At 43.2% G+C, this 20,372-nt stretch overlaps 1 protein-coding gene and 1 long non-coding RNA gene across 2 annotated transcripts in view; one reads left to right on the top strand and one right to left on the bottom strand.

Moving 5' to 3' along the window:
• Positions 1-20,372, top strand: part of LOC146185887 (uncharacterized) — a 358,500-nt gene that overhangs the window by 264,435 nt on the left and 73,693 nt on the right. The gene's annotated exons all lie outside the window — the stretch shown is intronic.
• Positions 3,214-13,202, bottom strand: LOC146185893 (uncharacterized). The gene is made up of 5 exons (XM_084605597.1): positions 13,089-13,202; positions 7,829-7,929; positions 7,268-7,314; positions 4,924-5,066; positions 3,214-3,391 (listed from the first exon to the last, which is right to left on the bottom strand). Coding segments are annotated over exons 1-5 (327 nt in total). The 5' UTR covers positions 13,090-13,202; the 3' UTR covers positions 3,214-3,356.

Consider the following 20,372-nt stretch of genomic DNA (forward strand, 5'->3'; position numbering starts at 1 on the left):
GTCCGTAATGTTCTGAAAGTACCACCATAGACACTCTCACGAGCCAGTTTAGTCGGTACGAATAGGTAAGTAAAATGAGCGCTTAGGGCACCTAATGAGCAAATGTATAAGAAAGGGCAGTTTTTTAAGAGAGTTGCGAAATAGGTATGAGCTTGAACAAGTAAACTAGGAGTGTTCTGTGCGACACTAAGAGTAAAAAGAAGTTGTCCCGGTGCTTATAAGCTCGCATAATGACTCCAAACGAAGACTGCGAATGTTGTGCATTGTAGCAGTCGTTTTTGCAGCGCAAGGCTAAAATTGGAGGACGCAGGCAAGCATTGCGACAAAGAGAGGGTGCGGACTCGGGCTCGAGTGGACACCGAGAGTTCTTAACTCATCCAAACTTATGATGGGCGCTTTTTAGATCCGGCTTCTGAATTCCAATAGGAGTCACTATTTGGAATATGATGCAGAGAAACCCTCAGGTGCACCGTACATCCACAGTATAGACATGACTACAAAATGACTTCGTCTCGCACCTCAATCACCCTTCCAGAATCCTTTCGATTTCTGCTTAAGAACCGCATCTGAAACGTCGCAAGGCAATTGAGTCAACTGTAAAGCCTCAAGTACCTTTCTGTCTTATCAAAGGAGAGCGGCGTCATCACCGTGAGCTAACAACTTAATCTGAACTTAATCCAGTGTAAAACGATGGATACTTGTCTTTTGGTGCTGCTGAGGCCAAGGGGTTGAAGATGCGAGCGAAGCAATCGCGATAATGGATAATCCTGCTGAAGGGCTGATTTTAGTAGCATAGATTTGGTTAATTTCTAGCTAACGTTAAACCATGTGTGGAAGTTTCTTATGCACAAATCAGTAGCCCTGCACAAACCCTCAGATATATTTACATGCCCTAATATTAGAAACAAGAATTCGTGACGAAATTAGCCTACAGCCTTCAATAAAAGTCAATCTTAAAAGAGCTGTGTTATGAAAGGTGACAAACTAAATTCTAAGCGAAGGCAAGGCGAACATGTTTGGAGAAAGTTACAGTTGAGCGGTTGAGATTAGCACGTTTGCGCTGGTCAAATGATTGCAGCTGGCACAAGGTCGAGTCAATCTAAAATGTATTGGAGAGGCCTTTGCCCTGCAGTGGGTGTAGTCTGTTTGGTGATTATGACGATGAGTGCAGAAGCATACACGAGTAACTATGAGAAAAGACACGATAACACGAATGGATATCAACGTCATATGCCCTATCTTTTTCTTAACCTACTACACAAACTAGCCTGGCAACATGCTTTCCTGAATATTCTAGGAGGCACTAAAGACTGCTTAGGTGCAGTAAGGTGGAAGCCCTTTTTTTTATTTCTTTTTATGTTTACATATTTTATTATTTTTTATTTTTTGTTTCTATTCTTTCTACTTTCCGTTCTTTATTTTATTCTTCTCCTTATATTTTATTACTACAACTCTATTATACTTTAGTAGCCCATTGTATTCATATTTGGCGTGTTATACGGCTACTGGATTGAATACTGGACTTCTGGATTGAGCTATGAACTTTCTGGATTTTCTCATGTATTTTAGCTCTTGATTAGCCAGTGTTTAGACATTTTAGCCAATTTAGCCAATTTTGGCTTGTTATGTGGCTAATAGATTAGATTGTGGAGTTTTGGATTGATTTATTACCCTTCTAGATTGGAGTATGGGTTTGAGCTATTGATTACCCAATGTACGTTAGCCAAGTTAGTCGATTTTGGCATATGTTGCTACTCTTGGATCGGCTGTGGATCTTTATCGTTTTACACATTCCTCCGGATGGCACTCATGAGCCAAGAAAGGCTTTCGCCTTAGTAGGAGCAACTCGTTGATTTAGACCAGTCGAACAGAAGTGTATAGATGGGAGAAGATGTAGGTATGCCACAAAGTCATTCATTCGAATAGCATATTGCCATTGTAGGCAACAAATGCGTGTCACTGGTAGGGTGCGCTTGGAGACACCCGGTGACCGTAGGGATCCTTTACCATGTATTTACTCCTAGGGTTAGCTGAAGCATTCCCCAAATTTCTATCGCAATAAATTGTCCGTATATATAATTGGTTCACAGGAAGGGAAAGGCGCAGTAACTGTCACACTTTCTCTGTGGACACCCGAACCGCGCCGTAAGGGAAGGGAGGAGGGTGGGAATGAAAGTGGAAAGAGAGAAAGAGGGGCCGTAGTGGAGGGCTACGGAGTAATTTCTACCCCCTGGGGATCTTTAACGTGCGCTGACATCGCACAGCACATGGACGCCACTTCGTTTTGCCTCCATCGAAACGCAGCCGCCGAGGTCGGGTTCGAACCCGGGAACTCCGGCATAGTAGTCGGGCGTGTTACCACTGCACCAACCCGGCGGGGCAATAAATTGTCCGTTAAGAAATTCCAGTGACGGCGTGGTCGTTGTGAACGAGTAATTGCGGGAATGTCTCTCGCAGGTAATAGTTGGCAACTGACATGGCCGTGCACTGACTGTTGGTTAGGTTAACTAGAAGTCATGAGACTATATTCCATGGCAAGCTGGCAAGAGCTGCGATCTCCGGCTTTGCTTTTGAAATAGGAGGGTGCTTGTAAACCAGCTTTCCAGGACCTTTGGATCCCGATCAGACATGCTGCGTCTAAGCCACGCAGGCATGTTCGTGCTGCTTGATTAAAGCGGGAATTTATAGCTTGTAATGTGATATCTTAGAGCTCTATGCTGATCAGTACGACAGGGATAATACAGGAAAAAAGTAAAAAAAAACAAAAACGTAATTGATAAACGTGTAGAACGCTGCATTTACGTGGGCATGGATTCACGAGTCATGTCGGCAAACGAGAGCCATAAACGCTGTTGCGAAAGCATGTAACCGGAAAGCACATGTGAGCAAGTGTTAAGATAATCAACCTCAGGTGCTCAGCGTCACTGGAAACCTCGGTCATAGCAGGTAAGCTACGAATTGTATCGAAGCAGTCTTCAAACTACTTTGTTAAATCGATCCTAAAAATTATAGCAAAGCGATTTCTTTGAGGTAAATACTTACTATTAACTTACACCTTTGAAAATATATAAGCAATAAAAACCGCGTCTTGCTAGCCGGAGGCGATTACTTCTTCTCTGCCTATAATAACATGCATTACTAGTGCTAAGCTTAGTCAGAAATTAAATGTGAGACTGCCTCTTCGAAGAAAAGCGTTGCTTTTTACGCTGGGTCTCGGTGTCGATGAGGGCGTCTTCAAAACTATCCAGTGTGCACACGTTGGAAGTTCACATGCAAGTTGTCTGTATTTCATTCAGCTTTTTTTTTTTGCCCTGGCTAATTCGACGCTTCTTGGGAGACTTTTCATTCCTTGAGTTCTAGTATGGCGCAGTTCGCGCTTGCTTCAGATGGTCTGTAAGAAAATAAAATAGAGAGAGTAAATCGCAGGAGCATGACTATCGATTATGTTTATTGTAATACCACTGAAGCGTATTTTGCCTACACTGCTGCGAAATAGCGAACCCGACGTCTTGGTGCCGACACTGCACGCTCTTCAGGATTGACTGCTTGAGAGCAAGCGGCCCGCTTACGAACTTCACTACCATCGATCTGAGAAAGGGTGTTTCTTTAAGCTAGCGCGTGAATCACTTGATTTGGGGGGTGAACATTGGATCATCACGAAACGGCAGAGTTACAGCGCCAAAACAAAAAAGCTTCTTTAAAAGCTTGGCCACCATTAAATGATGTCCGAAATATTAGCGAACAGCCAAGTGCAATCGCGGAGGTTGTGAGGACACGGAACATTGCATCGACTTTGCCGACATATAATTTAATACTGGCTAATAAAAAAAACATCCCCGGACACATCAACCGATCCATGTCTCCTTCTCTTCAGCGCGTGAATATGGTATTCGCAAGTTCGGAAAGTCGGAATCGCGACACTCTGCCGTAGCCCATAGTTCACTTCCAACACATGTTACGCGCTGTCAACCCCCCTTCCCACATCAGCGACGCTGCAGTTTAAAAAAAACGTATCTTCCTTCCACTCAGTCAAGAAGAAGGCGTAAGTTTCTTTTATTCGACTTTGACTGGAGTGTAGGGATCTTTTTTTTCTACCGTTTATACAGCAGCATCAACTGCATAAACGTATACAGCATTACTACTCGGTGCAAGTTCGCGAGCGCTTTAGCCACAGGAACTGATGAGTAAACTAGTCTACAAAACATCCTTCACTAGAGGTTAGGTGGTGGCTCCGAGATGCTAACAAGAGTATGCATAGAGGTGCATACGCAAATCAAGCCCACCAGCAAAGGAGTACTTGGTACGCACTAAAACGCAGATATACTATTTTAATTAGGCTTTTTACAAAATCAGCAATAAAAATGACCACTTTGAGTCCTGAATAATTGAAATTCAAACACTTCGCAGCAGAATTTCACAGAAAAAAAAAAAAGGTAGGACGCTTTGAGCGTGGCTCTGGGCGCAGCCAGACCCGCAGTGCCTTAGCAGGCGGCCCGAATTAGCCATTAAGACGCGCTTGTTACATGTCACAACGGCCTCTCGCAACAGCGTCATTTGCGTATTTTTCTTGCTTTCCTTCCTTTGGTTTGCGTAAAGCTGCTCCTATACAGCCCGGAACTCTGCTTCCCATAACAGTCCAGCGATCTCGCAAACAGTTACGGCTCCACTCCTAGACCTTGTAAGAATCTTAGAGTTTTCAGTCAAAGGGGAAACACTGAAAAGAAATTTACTCGTAACCAGTGTCACAAATTCACAGCTAGGGAATAACATTCATTTTAGGGCACAATTTTCCCGGATATATCTACTTTTACTTGGACTCAATACCCTGATACCGAAAATTTAATAATGTAATAACAGTTTAATAATTTCTTTCAAGTAATCATTCTCAGAGCGTAGATAAAAATGATACAATTGGTTACGTACCTTTTGTCGAATTTGTATCAATTGATATTGCAGGTCCGAGCTGGCATTCTTCTTGCCTTGAGCAATTTTTAAATAAATCCTTGATCAAATCTGCACCTTCATTATCGTTGTTGACGTAGACTTCAAATGTTATTTCATCGCTCCTGAAAATAAATAAAGATCAGCACATATGAAAACTACCACTTTTCAAAATAGCGCTCCAGCCTATTCGAGCAGTTCCTTCTTCGGGACAGAGCGCATGCTTTTTCGGCTCTTACTGCTCGTATTCGTACGTTAAAGTTTATCTGCGCATGGGATTATACAGGGCTTCTGCGATGTTGTGCATCGTAGTCTTGAAAACATCTAGGATACTGAGGAAGCGCCGGCACCGGACGAAAGATTACCAAGGAGCTTAATAAGATTCGGCCATTCATAATTGAAGGCGACGCATGTAAACATACCCTTTTCTTGCGAGGAGCTGCTTTTTTTAGCTCACATCGTTGGAAAGAATAAAGCGCGTCAGGACTTGTAGAAAACAGCTGCTATCATGCAATTTCCAGCCGATAAATCTATGCACATTCTTTTCTTGAAATGTGCCTATATTACGCGAGAGGCTTTACAGCTCGTTCAGTTGAGTTTTGTCGGAAGTGTTGAAAACGTGGCCGCCAAATGGAGGCTAGCAGATGAGGCGTTGTCCGTTCACTTTTACGATATATGATGCAGTGTCCATCGAGAACCATGACAGAAACAGCCTTAATTTGCCCCTAAATTTATTTAAGTAAAAAGCAAGAAACAAACCGCAGAATATAAGGGCGGTGTTAATGGCACTATCCCCTTCATTCTTATGGCAAAATTTGAGGGTCCCCCATATTCTTTCTGCAGATGCTTTGTGGAGATGTCTTCATGCACCACGTCTCTCTTATGAATATTACAAAATCAGATGTTCCGCTCCAATGGGGAACTGTGCGAAGACAAGCTTCTGAGGTGCTTAAACGCCGTTTAAAAGGACGTTCGTTGCTCGACAACTTCGAGGAAAATGTGGAAACCAAGATCAATTTCACATGGTTGACCTGCTTCCCGCGCGCTCTGCGTGCGACTTTTCTTTGTCCTTGTGTGTTTGACTGCTTTTATAATTTTAACATGAGTAGCCTACTAGGCCAGGCGGTTCCCTATGCTAGTGGTCAATAAATATGTTACGAAGTAATGAAAAGGCTATAGCGGTCTGTGTGGGTCTAACCCATATAAACCGCATCGCATCAGAGTGTTGTCGTACTCAAGTCCGGCCACAAACTTTTTCGGATGTCTGACACTGCGAGATCGGTAAGCGCGCGAATGAGAGGTTGCGGCAATATTAAAACACAAAGTTTCGCTGATAAAAACTGGCAACCTTACAGTGTTGTGCTCTAAGCATAAGTGTAAACCCCTGTTCAAGCGAAAATGGATTCTTTACGATCAAGTAACTAGGCTACAGGTCAAATGAATGTTATGGCAGGCCTTTTGAATGGTTTCGATAGCGGAAGAAGCTGGTTATGTGAGCGCTACTTTGTTGCGTTGATTGCGAGAGAAAAGTTATTTTTATCTGAACAGAAATCAATGATGATATGGTGCCTGTCGTATGCTTGCTAAGCTGTTTCTCGTTGTTGATTTTGTTTACCCATTTTTTTTCTTAGCATCATTGATGTGCGTGAAGGCGAAAAAGAAGGTTAGTAGTAAGTTTTCTCTTGAGTCGTGTGTCATTCCTCGCCCCCATTCTCCCCTTTCTTTAGCGTACCTCCACGCTATTATGCACAAACAACTATTCTAGTGTATAGCTTTCTTGAATTCTAACGGTACTCTCGTTATGTTACCGGACAGCATCACCGAAAGTGGCATTGCTGCATGTCGCGCAAGGAAGTGTAGGCCTATTACGAAGCTGTTGCTGCTCTATAAGCCACGCATGCTATAGCGCATATGTATATTAATTGGCTGAAGAGGCAGTCTTTTTTTTTTTTTTGTCAGTGCGACTGTTACTGGCGGCTTTTGGCTCAGGGCTACGAATACGAGGGTTTGACGCGGCCACACAGTGTACAAACCAGAAGAATGACTCAAAAAGCGTTTTTCTCAACATTATCTTATAAACCAAAACATCGTTTGCAGTTGGAACATTAAAATTGGCGTCGGCCATGAACGCTAGCAAATACAAATACAAATTCTATACAAATTCTTATCAAACACATTTAATTTTATTATGCAGTTATTACGTTATCACAAATTTTGAAAGTAAAATGTCTCTTCTAATAATTGCTGCCATTATAACGACATTTCTATATTAAGAATCTGCTCAACAATGCAATGCATTGCTCAGCCACAAGAATATGTAACTTACGTGCACTTTATGGTAGCTTCATCGATGTTGGAAACTTGCTCTTTAAGCTGAATATAAACGAGAAGATGACGTCAAATGCAGGCAGGCTCTACGCAGTCGGACACTTTAGTGGCTGTTTGTTGTAATTGCAACCAGAATGAACAGCTGAGGCGGCACATCTTAGATGCGAGATGGCTGCTCTTGTTATATTTAGAAAATGAAACCAATGAACTCATATGACATTACGGAACCCACAAATGATTCGATATTGGGGTTCCGTAATTCCATATCATGCTCCTTTAGAATAGATAAAAACAAACTGCACCTAGGTGGAACGAACACACATTGAAATGAGTGCTAGTTCTTGCAACGTTTATACATGCGTGTAAAAAGAAAATAATGCATTGACATTACTTAGGCTGTCGGGCGTATAACATGGGAGGGTTTTTTTTTTTTTAAGTGTGGAAAAACTGGTAATATGTGGCATAGAGAAGGACGGTTCTACAGCTGGGCAAGAACAAGAAAGTAAACCGTTTTTTGACAGCAGTGCGAGAGAACGAAGCAACATGGCCGGGACCTCACCTGTTTCATGACGTCCGAGTCGCAAGGTTCGATGCTGTATTGTGCAGATCTTTTCTTATAGCCCGATCTCTTGATTTTAATGGTAACTTTCACCTTCCGCACTGTAGGCGAACAAAATTAAAGAAGATGTGAATGAAAGTCAAATGATATTGTAATTTTCTTTTTGCCGCGAGAAAAGCGATAAATGGCATGTTGTGGTGCTTTACTTTATACTTTGGAACATATAACTTCGTCTCACTAAAGAAGCTACGAGAATTAGCGAGGGCTTATGCAGATATTCGAATCTCGCAAGCTGGCGACAAAAATTGATAGGAGCTCATTCTTTGCACACTACACTTGGCTGCGAGCTTGCAAGACTGTTCTGCTTACCGTCAGGATACTTTTCGCTCTGATCCATCTTGGTCCTGTTACCGCACTGCTAACTACCCCGGAACCGTGCGGAAGTTTATTGTGTCAGTTTAAAACTTGGCACCGTCTAACGTTGTCCAATCGGATTGGCGTGCAATGCAGTGAAGTGTCACAGAAGAACATAATTCGTATGTTTAATACTATGGAGACAGAGTGCTGAGCACTTGCTCGGCTCAGGCTGTCCATGCTGGAATGAATCAGAAACTAAATATATTCAAGCGTTTTTCCGACCTGAATTCATGTTATTATAATTGGCGTTAAAAACGCCAGCAAGTGTTCTTTTTTGTTTCTCCTACCTAAATATTACTCGACAAGAAACAAAAATGTGCAAACATTGCAAAATGACCATGGTGCAATACTTAAGTTGTCGGCTCTCTTAAAGAAAGTTCGATCTAGGTGAATCAAGGGAGGTAGCTTTAGCCCAGCCCTTTTTTGTATGAAACCAAAATTAAAGCCCCCGAATAGCCGAAAAAAAAAAAAGGAGATGGCACGGCTTATAGTCAATGGCTATCTGCGCCAGACTTTTCAGCAATTAGGATGCTGTCACCCCTACTTTTCCACGCCTTTTGTAACGCCCGCGACAGATTTATACGTTGCTGATGATTGCAGAGATAAGCTGCGGCGGCAGATCTCGACTGAGTAGGCCACATTTTTTCGCATCGCGTCTTCTGTCGTGACTGCTAACGTAACACCGGAAGCGCGTGTTCAAAAGTCTCGACCAGTTTTCTCTGCCTGTTTTGCGCCGTGATTGCCCTCAAACCCCGTAATATTTTCTCACCGAAGAAGCGCAGGTAGAGACGTGTAGGTGCCAAAGCTGCTATTGTAAGTTTTGGAGAACGCTTATTACAGTAAACTCCTTCACAGACGTGTGGCATAAATGATTATGCCTGGCATCATTACATTTTATTAAATGCGCAGTTGTCTAATTCTAGCTGATTCGAAATGGACGACACCAGAGAAAGCACCAGATTTGCCTCCATTTACGGTCGGCCTAACAAGAAATGTGCTCGTAGAATGCAATGGTCACTGCACCTCGCCCCTCCTTCTGGAGAGAGCGAGGGTAGACAACTCTCGTTCGGGGCTCGAAGCGAGGCCCTTGTCTTCCCTATACCGTTGCCCGCTGTGCGGCCAATACATAGGGCCACTACTACAAGCTTTAAGATGCCTACTAAAAGACGGTAATCAGTTGTTTTGAATCGAATAGTTGACTGAGGAACAAATATAAGTCGCTATTGCTGTTGGGCGCTGTAATTTTTGGCGATGGCCGCCGTGGCACTACTTTCACTTCATTCAAGAAAGGGCAAGACTGTGTGGGAAATCTGAGTCACCAGTTCTCTGATATAGGGGGCACGGGTTTATTCCTGGCAGCGGCGAATTTGTTTAGACGCAGTTAAGGTGTGAAAGTTGCCAGTCCGTGATATCTCATCTTGTTAAGTGGTTACTGAAAGGGGGTTCAAGAATATGCTTTGCTAAGTCGTCGCAATTGAGCCGATAATTTCTAAAAATATTTTAGATATCTGATTCACATGCCCTCGCGGTGACAATCAGTGCTGGGTATTAGGGCGAATTTGGTCTTTGTGATTATAACGGCCGCTAACGCTTATTAGCTAGACCCGCTAAGAAAGTAAAGAACATAGCCTCTCTTGTTGGCGCATTCGTGAGTAGAGCGCGGTAGTTGCCTGTAATATTTCTTCTCCTAATTCGACCCGATGTATAAGTAGAGAAGCAAAACGTTTGGCTTTGGCAACAGTCAGAGACGAGCAAAAAGAAAGCAAAAAGCAACTGAAAGCTCGCTTCGTACTTAACGAGATTGGAGAAAGTTTCCCTTAGAAGGATAAGAGCTGGGGCGACCCTTGCCCCGTCGGTAACATGCCGATAGTAATCTGAAGAAGACATCGGACCCACCCCATGCCCGAAGTATTCCACATCAGCTGCAGATGTGGATGTTCGCACCTGCTGTGGACTTGTGCAGGGACAAGGACATTAAGGATAAAGATTCTGCAGGAAGTGGAACTAACCGCAACAAGGAAAGAGGACTTCTCCAAAAGGCTCACCGACAACAATAAGAGCAGGAGCCTATTCCGGTTCCTTACGGAAAATAATTTACATGGATTTTTATAATATTTCTTATTGCAAGCTTGAGTAATAAAAAAAAAAAAAACTGAAAGCTCAAAATTCAATTTCAAGTTTGTCACTTTTGTTGGAGTGAGAAATGGTAAAATCAACACGCGTCTAGAAGCATATAAGTAGAAATATTAAATAATATCTAAAGAATAATGTTTGCTATTTTTTAATGCACCCCACTGATTCCCTACAGTAGTTTTACTTATCCTTGTGACCACATAACATACTTCATAAGCGAAACGGTGCTAGACGTCGAAAGCTTTGACCATCCCCATCAGCACTTTCACCAAGGTGTTTCATCATATCCCATATCTGTCTAACAACTGTTTCGAAAAGCACCTCCATTGCAAAAAAAAAAAAAAAAAAGGGTGAACCAGATCAGAACACAAGACGACAGGTGGAAAAGGACATAAAAAGCGCTGGTTCGTTCTCCACCTTTCGCCCTTGGTTCTGCTCTAATTTACTTTTCATTGAAGTGTTGTACCAACTTGCCAGAGCTTCCGGCTTAAGGCACCCATTGGTTTCAATGGCAGTTCTAACTACTCGGTGCGACCACAAGGAGCATCATAACCGCACAGTTCTGTCGTGCATCGCAAGCTTAGACTATTTTCGTAACACGTGGGCAGTTTATTGCAATATCGCGCAGCTGCCTCCCACTTAACGCTGTACTAGAAAGCTGCATGTGGCAAAACATGAGTGCTATTGGGCATAACGAAGATAAAAAAAAAAGCAAACAGCAGAGAATGGTACAGCACAAGAAAAGAAGCGCGTTAAACATTCAGGCTATTTCATCACTGCTGCTTTTCATGCTTCATTGTTCGGTTTCTAAATAGTTCAGCCCAATAGAGACATCATGAAAACGTTTGTGTCGCTTTCATAAAGTTTTTGTTCCGCTTAATTTTTTAAAATCACTATGAAACGACGTGCCCGAGATGTTCTAATGTTGCTAGATTTCCTGCTTTCTCTAACTTGTTCGAGGTATTTTTTTAAGTAGAAATCTCCAGCGCAGGGTATAACTATTATCCGTGTCAAGATATCAATGGCGAAACTCGGCAGAACTCTGTGCTATTTTCTATGAATATACAAACCCGAAATTCAACCAATAATAATCCATAATTCAGACAGCAAGCTGTATTCAGACAATCACTAAAACCAGCCTTTCGTCTGGTTTGCCGCACTCTATGAGTGTAACTGTAGCTGAGCGACAAGATGACATAAAGAGGAAGGCATCCTTCGTCCCTATGTCGTGTGTTTCTTCCCCATGTGGTCGTGGTTCTTCTGCGGCCGTTATGCTACAGGTACTGATATATAAGATGAGTTATTTGCTCGCTTGAGAAGTGAAATAAGCTTGCAGGTTGTTGGCGACGTACCGACAACGTTTCGACGTTATGTTTTGTCGTAGTATCCCGTTTTAACAAAGAATCGATAATGCGTGTGTGAATAGCCTAAAAGCATTATTCATTTATTTCTTTTATTTATTCATACTGTTGGCCATAGGGCGTTACAGGGTGGTTACAGAAACAAAATTTACAAAATAGCAGTATTGTTAGGCTGAAAGCAGATAATACAACATGAATATTACAGAAATGGCACAACTACAAAGCAAGAAAAAAAAGCGAAATTAATCAGGATGTCATCTTTCTACAGCTGCAAATTAAAACATACAATACAATTAGAAATAAACGTACATATTGAAAATAAACACACCATCAATAAATTGTTAGCTTAAATCAATGAATCAATAATCAATGAATGTTAGTTTAAAAGAAGGTGCAAAAGTAGCCAAATGAAACAAAATAATCAGGAAGGCTTGACTACACAGTCTCTGATAACTTTATGTACCTGTATAGGGATCTGAGAAAGTGGCCAAGGCGTCTGAACGCGTCGCGAAGGCCATTGAAAGCGGTCGACAGGAACAGTACGCGAAACAGCAACGCTAGGAGTGGACTCTGAGCAGTCAGGCGAGCACGAAAGGCATAAGCGGCTGAACACAATGAGGCTTAAACGTGCAAAACTGCGAAGAATGCCGAGTATGGTGTCCATACAAAAAAAAAAAAAAGGGCGGACTGGAAGCGTATCAGACCGTGAAATCAACCGAACAAATAAAACGCGCGGGTTAGCTCAAAGAAAACGTATAGGTCCAGGTGGGAGCATGTTGACCAGCCATCTGCCAAAGCTTCTGCCACGTCTACCATTACCTCTAAATCGTCCAAACACTACCCAGTATTCCTCACAATTCATTTCATAACGGTTACTCTCCACCAATAGGATGACTGCGCATGCTTGAGGCACTGTTGTTTCGTTGTGTGACACAATTTATGGAATAAAAATTTGCAGTGAGCTTCAACTGTATCTTTTTTAGGTGCCTGGCAAGCAATGTGCCTTACGTTTCGAGGTATAAATCTATCCTTAGTCATAAATGCTTTATGCAGGCGTGCCGGTTTTGGAAGGGCATGACTAACGAGGTTTAGGCTCCTGAGATCGCATATGACCTATGAGAAGCACCGTAATGAAAAGCTACACATCGGTGTAAACCAACTGCACTGACATCGCACAGCAGGCGGACGTTCTTGCATTAGACGCAGAAAGTAATGCGGTTCCGGCCAGGATTCTGTCTCGCAGCTAGTGCGAAGTAATGGAATATCACAGGTAATTGGCCAACGTGAATATAATGCATCTGCGATTTTTTAGCGAACGAATGAAGAGATGATATGAGACGTTCACTTACTAATTTCGCAAGATCCTTGTTCATTTTGCTCCAGGCCCTGCTTACAAACGCACCGCGCCTTTCCACCTTGTAATTTGCACTCCTTGTACGGTGTCTGTTCGCACTTTGGATCGCAGGCACCTGGAATGGTTAGCAAAATACAACGTTGCAAAAACGAAACGCGTTGCCACGCTGCCCTGTAAATAGTGTATATCAATTTAATAGCTGGGAGCAGGACTGTTAGTACTGTTTTAAAAAGTACGCCTTAAGCTTTAGGTCTCAAGGGCATGCGGTTAAACTAGGTTCTAGGCACCGAACAGGAAAATTGCACCACTATAAAAATCAGAGGAAAAAAAATGGGAGGACGCTTAAGCTTCGCATTAAGAGTTTAACGCGATAGCGTTTAAACCCCAAAGCTTCGAAAACGATGAATGAATGTTGAATCGGGCGGCGGCTTGCGCCATCTGTTGCGGCCGCGCCGTCCGATCGAATTTTCCGGTGAGCGCCGCATCGCAGGTAAGCAAAGCGGAAATGCTCTTTGCTGCTCGCTTAACTATTTCTTCCGTAATTAGTTTCTTTCTAATGACGCACCTAAACATTAGCTTGCGACTCGCAGTGGTTGTGCGATTGTTTTAGTCAAAAGCGCACTGTTGCGAACGATTTCATTGGTCGAAAAGCGGCAGACGGGGGCCGTTCGAGCACTGCTAGATTTTCCAGCTTTGCGACTGCTGGCCTCAGACCGGTAACCACTCGCCGGCTTAGCTGCTGTAAACGGAAGTCAGCTAGGCAAGCCTCTTTCTGAACGAGATAAATGCGGGTAAGCGACCCGGGATTCGCATTTGCAAGTGTGACATTTGTCGATCTGAGCGGCGCCCTGGTCGCTTGCGGCAGCCGGTCGCAGTCGCACGCCCTTCGCGACTCGCAAGTATGAATCAGCATTTAATCAGTCAAAAGGAACACTGATTTATTTTTTGTACATTCTGGCTTGGTTAGTTCTTGGCAATAAAAGTTTAATTAGCATATTACACTTCTACGTAGTGCTAGCGAGAAAACAAGGGTCGACTCGAAAGTATGCCAGGTCTCTTCGTAGCTCCTTCTGATAGAACCAACTTGAGACCTGAACTCAATTGATACACTTTAAGAAACGCAGTGCCAATCTACTAGTTTCGCAGCCAAATGCTGCAAGTTTCCGCCGTGGTATGGTAGGAGACAGTTATAGAAAAAATAAACCACTTATAGCATATTTTACACGCTACGTTGATACAGTAATAATGTATTCTGTACATTAATGTATTCTGTAGTTGTGAAGTACTTTTTTTTGTAACTACAAAAAATTCTGATGATACCACAAAAACGTCTATTGCCAAAGAAGGTTGAGTGTCAAAAACAGCACAGAAGTTCTGTCATGATAAAAGAAATTTTTCTGTAGTTTTGTTTTTGCGACAGGGCAGTGACCGGAAATAGAAATATATAGCCACTAACAACCAAATTTCTTTTCTATGAGCGCTATAAGCAGTAATAAACATATTGTCAGCACTTAATTCTTGCTCCTATATATATATATATATATATATATATATATATATATATATATATATATATATATATATATATATAGGAGCAAGCTTCTCTTTCCGACGGTTAAGTAGAAGTGAAAATTTTTAAAAATCTAGTCTCGTAAAGCGTAAAATTTTACACCAACACATTTAAGCACCTAAAAAGCCTACATCTCGATATTTAAGCTTTGCCGCTAGAAAAATCAAGATGAATCCAGTTTTAAACTTCCTTTCGTTTGTTTCAGGGAGTATTTTTCTCACACGATTTCATGAAAACTATTATCATCATCGGTAGCACGACTACACAAACAGCAGGGCGAAGGTCTCCGCAATACCATCAACCTGGTCTTGTGCAAGCTGCACCTACTTGATCAGCGCAAACCTCCCGTGCTTGCCTGAATTCTTTTGGAATGCAGTCTGTTAGCCTCAGCGACCATGGATTATCTTGACTCGGCGTTACATCCCCTGCCCATGTCCATTTCTTCCTGATTTCAATTAGAATGTCAGCGAGCGGCGTAGCTTCCCTGTCCAACTCTGCACTCTTCCTGTATTCTAGCCTTAAACTTATCATATTCTCATCCATGGCTCTGAGTTAACCTCGAACCCTTTTCGTAATATTGATATATTAGAGAGAGCGGTTTAGTTTTCTGTATCATTAACGCCGCCATTACTGCAAAACCACCGCCAATCCAATGAGGCAGCCAAGAATCTTGACACACAAAATCAGACAACCGTAGACATTGAGCTGACACGACCCGTTTACTCAAATGCATTTCGAGCAAGGGAATGAACTGTCTTAGCCCATCTCTTTCATCAAACTACTTGACAAATAGCCCTAAAGTTTTACAGCTACCGCTGTTATACTTGTGCAGAATAGCAGATGGGTGCGAAACCATGAAGCGCCCCTCCCCGCCCCCCCAAAAAAAAACAGTGTCGAAAATACTCAATATAGGTTTGAACTATTAAAATCGTTTTTCCTTTTTATGCAGCGTGGTTGCATCTCTCCTGGCGAAACGAATGAAGCCTTCTATAACATTCGTCACCAAGTTCTTGTGTTCTACGCATGCGTGACGGTACAGTGTGTTCGTCGGTGAGCAGTCTGATGTTCTGCACAGGCGCGACGATATCAACCGCTGCCACAGCGATGACACCAGTGGCTCCATCTTGCTTTGCAGCGTGAAATCTGTCACTTCTACGTTAAGGGGGGTATGCTGGGACGAACAGGGAAGCCTCAAAATGAAACCATAGCAAAAGTATAAAAAACGAACAACCTCGTCGATCGAAACAGACGCGGGACCCTCTTCACTTAACACAATGCGTCTCTCCCGAATCCGCGGTCGCAAACCTACCCTTGCCTCCAGCCAACGGGTGCAATGCGCTGTGCTGATAAAATGAATTTAAGGTATTTAGAGCTTGAAGCCTTTGAAATCTATTTAGTGATGTGTATCACACTTTCAGGGATAGACGTGGTCAGGTGCAGCTTTCGGCCTGAGACAAGGGGCTATATTACTCATCTCTAACAATACAGCAGTTAAGGAAATCACACAATCAGTATTTTTTGGGCGTATACTTTCTGAGATCTCCTTTCTAGCGAAGCGCTGGCGTGAATCCCCATATTAATGCTATGTGAATGCCACATTAAGCGCCGAATATATTTCTTAGGCCTGGATCACATAGGCTAAGCCCACCACGTTGGGGGAATAGGGTTTGGAGAATGAAGGGACTGAATGGCAGCGGGGCAGGTGAAGTGCTTCTTAAAGGATTACGTACGTCGGTGAGCGGTCTGATGTCAAGGCATTTTAAATAAGTAAGTACCGGCAGTAATTACAAGGCCTCAGAGAAAAGCACTCGTATGATGTAAAGGGCGGCGAGTGTTGTTTAGACTTCAAGCACCAATTGCCATTTTTTTGACAGCCATTGAGACTGCATTAGTGAAAGCCAGAAGAAAGACTTGTTAATGGCAGATGAGCGCATTGTGAAAACAATTCCAGCTATTAGAAGGAGTAATTCAACTTTCAGTCACTGGTTTGCTAAGGTTGTTGTTCTATCAAAGTTATCGCTATCATGGCCACCAGTGCCACCTCGATAACGATCTGGGAAGCGGATGAAAAGGGGGGCCAGGAAAGCCAAGAAATGGAGCACTTTGCATACATTTTGAAAAACAAAAGAGATTACCATGAATCAGCAAATTGTTACCCAGCGGAGCGCCACTAGAGGTCGGTGCGCTTTCAGTTACTTTGGCAGCAGGCAGAGCATCACAGATGTCCACTGTCGCCGTTATGAATACAAGCGCGCTGACGAGCACGACGTGGCAGAGCGAATTCATTGCTCCGACTCCCAACAGGCCACTGGCCGCCGCAATGTTCACTTACAGCTGGGCCACACGCGATATCGACTGCGTCATCTTATCTGTTGCGTTCACTACAGAAGAAAAGAAGCAATCAAAACGTTTCATGTAGCGTACAGTTATCGGGAAGTACTTTGCCGCCGTGGACCTTGCATCGGTCGGGTTTCGGCTTCTCTTTTATGGGTAAACAACCGATGGCCGCAGTGACGACGTCATTTGGGCTCTTGCGTTTATGTACTAAACAGCCCACAACAGACGAATTATATTCAATCGTGGATTGCTTATTTGCTTGCAACAAAATGACGATAGAATGTAAATAAATGTATTCTGAAATGCAAGTGAACCTGCGTTGCTCAAGACAGACGCAATTTTGTGTAGATTCCCCTTCATGTCGTGGCTCTAAAGCAGTGCGTAATCTTGTACATAATATATTCGCATTGTCAAGGTCGTATATAGAACTTTGTGTGCAATGGCAAGGGTTTTTCATCGCCCATGAATTAACCTACTGCCAGCTGTGTATGGCTTATCGGCACGAAATTTCTGGCCTCGCCTTCCGAAATATCTTTGCCTTTTCTTGGAATCCGGCTGTCACCCGTTAATAATTACAATTTATTAGTGATGCGCCACTATTGGTGCGAACACTCCCGCACACCTTAGAGTGTGTGTTGAGGGGGGAGGAGGCGCTGTACCGACCTCAAAGGATTCGCCCTCGGCTTTCGTGGCAAGCTCAGCCGGAACTCAGCTACCTGTAGTGACAGAAGGGGGTGGCCGTTTGGAGCCCCGCTTTCGCCGGTTTAAGGCAAAAAAAGGAACGGAATGAGATTCAACAGGAAAAGCAAACTTTATGCATGGAAAGGCAATATAGAGGAAGTCACACTAATACGTAAAACAGAGAGACAAAGCTCAAAAAAAGGGCAATACAAAGCATGCGGCATAAATAGACTTTCAACATCACAGATACTTCATATCAATTAACAATGCACGAGAGAGGTCAAATACACAACAAATTGCTCACCTTGCACTGTCGCAGATCGACGTCTGGAGAGTCACGCTGTGGCCATCCCGTAGACGAGCTCTGCTGAGCACACTCGCAAATCAGTGGGCTTGCCGAGCAGAGGGTTGACCCCGGGCGCCTAGCAGTACCCCTTGACGAATCACTGTAACACTCGCTGCAACACTGCCTCCTTTGCCGAAGCGCGTCTGTATGTTACAGACCACCAAGAAACCTTCACAGTACAAGTGTCCTCTCTTCCTCAGGCCGAGATGCGTGTAATCATTGGTCAGGCGCGCCGGAATTTCCTGGACGCTAGCAGTGGCTTTTCCGCTAGGTCAGAGAGCACAAGAGCTCTTAACTCAGTCACTGCAGGCTGATTGCGTCGAACAGAAGCGTAAGTGTTTGTTTCAAAGAGCCGAAATTCTGGTAAGAACAAATGGCAGAAAAAGATATGAGGTCATAAAAGCTTTCCGGGTGGCTCAGGCATAAAATGTGATTAAGTACTCCATCGAATGCCTTCACCAAGGTGGAAATAGCTGTGCTTAGGTGCGAGAAAACGTTATCAGTATCATCCAGACGTGTGCATCAATTTAAGAGGATGGATAGGTCGCACTGAAAATTTCTTGTTGAGCTTCACAAAACTATTTTTTTTTTTCTGTTTCTCTTTCAGAACAGTGCACTGCCGTATTTTTCTTGTTACCTGTTTCTTTTTATCATCAAAGTAACGTCACGTGTTCTCGTTTTGCACGAAAATGAAATAACACCTCTATTGGTACATTGTACTTCGGTTTTCGCTTTTGCATTTTTTAACTTTGACCTCATCTACATAATAAGCCCGCTTCCCGAAAATAATGATGTTTCAACAAGCTCAATTCTTAGCTTTTGTAAACGGCTGCATTTACAGACTTACGGTTGATTGAATTCTGAGGTTACTCTGATTATGTCCACAATGATCTTAGTAGGTGCTTTACAGAGAGCAGGCTTCAAACGCATCGGTCTTTAAATTGCAAGTATTTCACCTTTCTATTGACCAGATTAACATATAGTTAGAGGTCATCAGAGATTCTGACGCGCCGAGGGTCCACGTCCAATACTGCACAGGGTCCACATTGTGCATGCAGTATTGTTTGTAAATGTTGTGTCATAATCGGCTTACTTCTGATGGCAGCCGATATTGAATTTAACGCAGGGCCATTTACTGAGCCATCTGCATCCGACTTACTGAAAGCCATCCAAGCCATCCAGTCCGGGCAGTTACTGCGCTAGACCTAACATTAACGCAGTCTTCTCTTGCTGACAACGAAAATGCAATTAGTGAAGTAAACAACCGCCTTTCTAAGATCGAAGAGGACTGTGCTTCCTTCTCTTCAATAAAATCGGAAGTAGATGATATCAAATCTGAAACAGTCAAATACAAGGCCGAGGTTGCTGCGTTGACTTCTCGCCTGGATGATGCCGAAGACCGAGTTTGAAGAACTAATCTATTCTTTTATGGTTTGGAGGATTCTAATAACTAATCCTGGCAGGACACTGAAAAATAATCATCGAGCGCTGCAGCCAGTACTTTGACGTGTGTATCGAGACTCGTGACATGGAGCCGCCCATCGTCTTGGCAGCCTTTCTTTGGAAACGAAACAGCTCAGTATTGTCAAATTGGCAAACTTTGAAGACAAGCATGTGCTGTTGTTAAGCAGCAAACATAATAATACTTGCGACAGCGTCCCCGAAGAATATTTTCCCAATACCCGTCTTGCACGTAGACGTCTCTACGAATACGGTAAAAGTAACAAACTCTCCTTTAAGCTACGTCACGACCGGTTAATCTCCGGGAACAAGTCATAGGTATTCGAACCCAACAGTAATAACGTCATTGAGTTCAAACGCGAACAACCCCTTAAGAATCGCGCAGTAAAACAGCCTCGTGTACTTCCAGTTATCATTCTTGTGCACAAACATCCGTAGTATAATCCCAAAGCGCGATGCAATATGTAACCTGATTGAATCATGCACCGCTAATACAGTCTTAATAACTGAAACTTCGCTTGCACCTGCAATTAACGACACTGAGATATTAACCACGCTTCTCATTTTTATAGAGTAAACGCATGCGGAAGTTATACCGAGTTTATATAATTTGCAAGAGAGATGAAGGAGGAAAAAACTTTATTTAAATAAAAAAAAATGTAAACACTCCCAGGAGGACCTCTTAGTCCAGGAGCGCTCTGTCTGTTACTTCTAGCTTAGCCCGCTTGACCAGCTGCAACTGATCTGCAGGTTGCGCGGCTAGACGGGCAGCCTCCCAGGAAGAGCGGGTGGGTATTTGACGGGAGGAACGCAGATGGGATGTGGGCATTCCCATACGTAATGGTAGAGGGGGGATGGGGTGGCGTTGTATGTGGTGCAGTATG

The sequence above is a fragment of the Amblyomma maculatum genome, chromosome 6 (assembly GCF_055883805.1).
Source record: "Amblyomma maculatum isolate TAMU_Amacu chromosome 6, ASM5588380v1, whole genome shotgun sequence".
NCBI classification, from domain to species: domain Eukaryota; kingdom Metazoa; phylum Arthropoda; class Arachnida; order Ixodida; family Ixodidae; genus Amblyomma; species Amblyomma maculatum.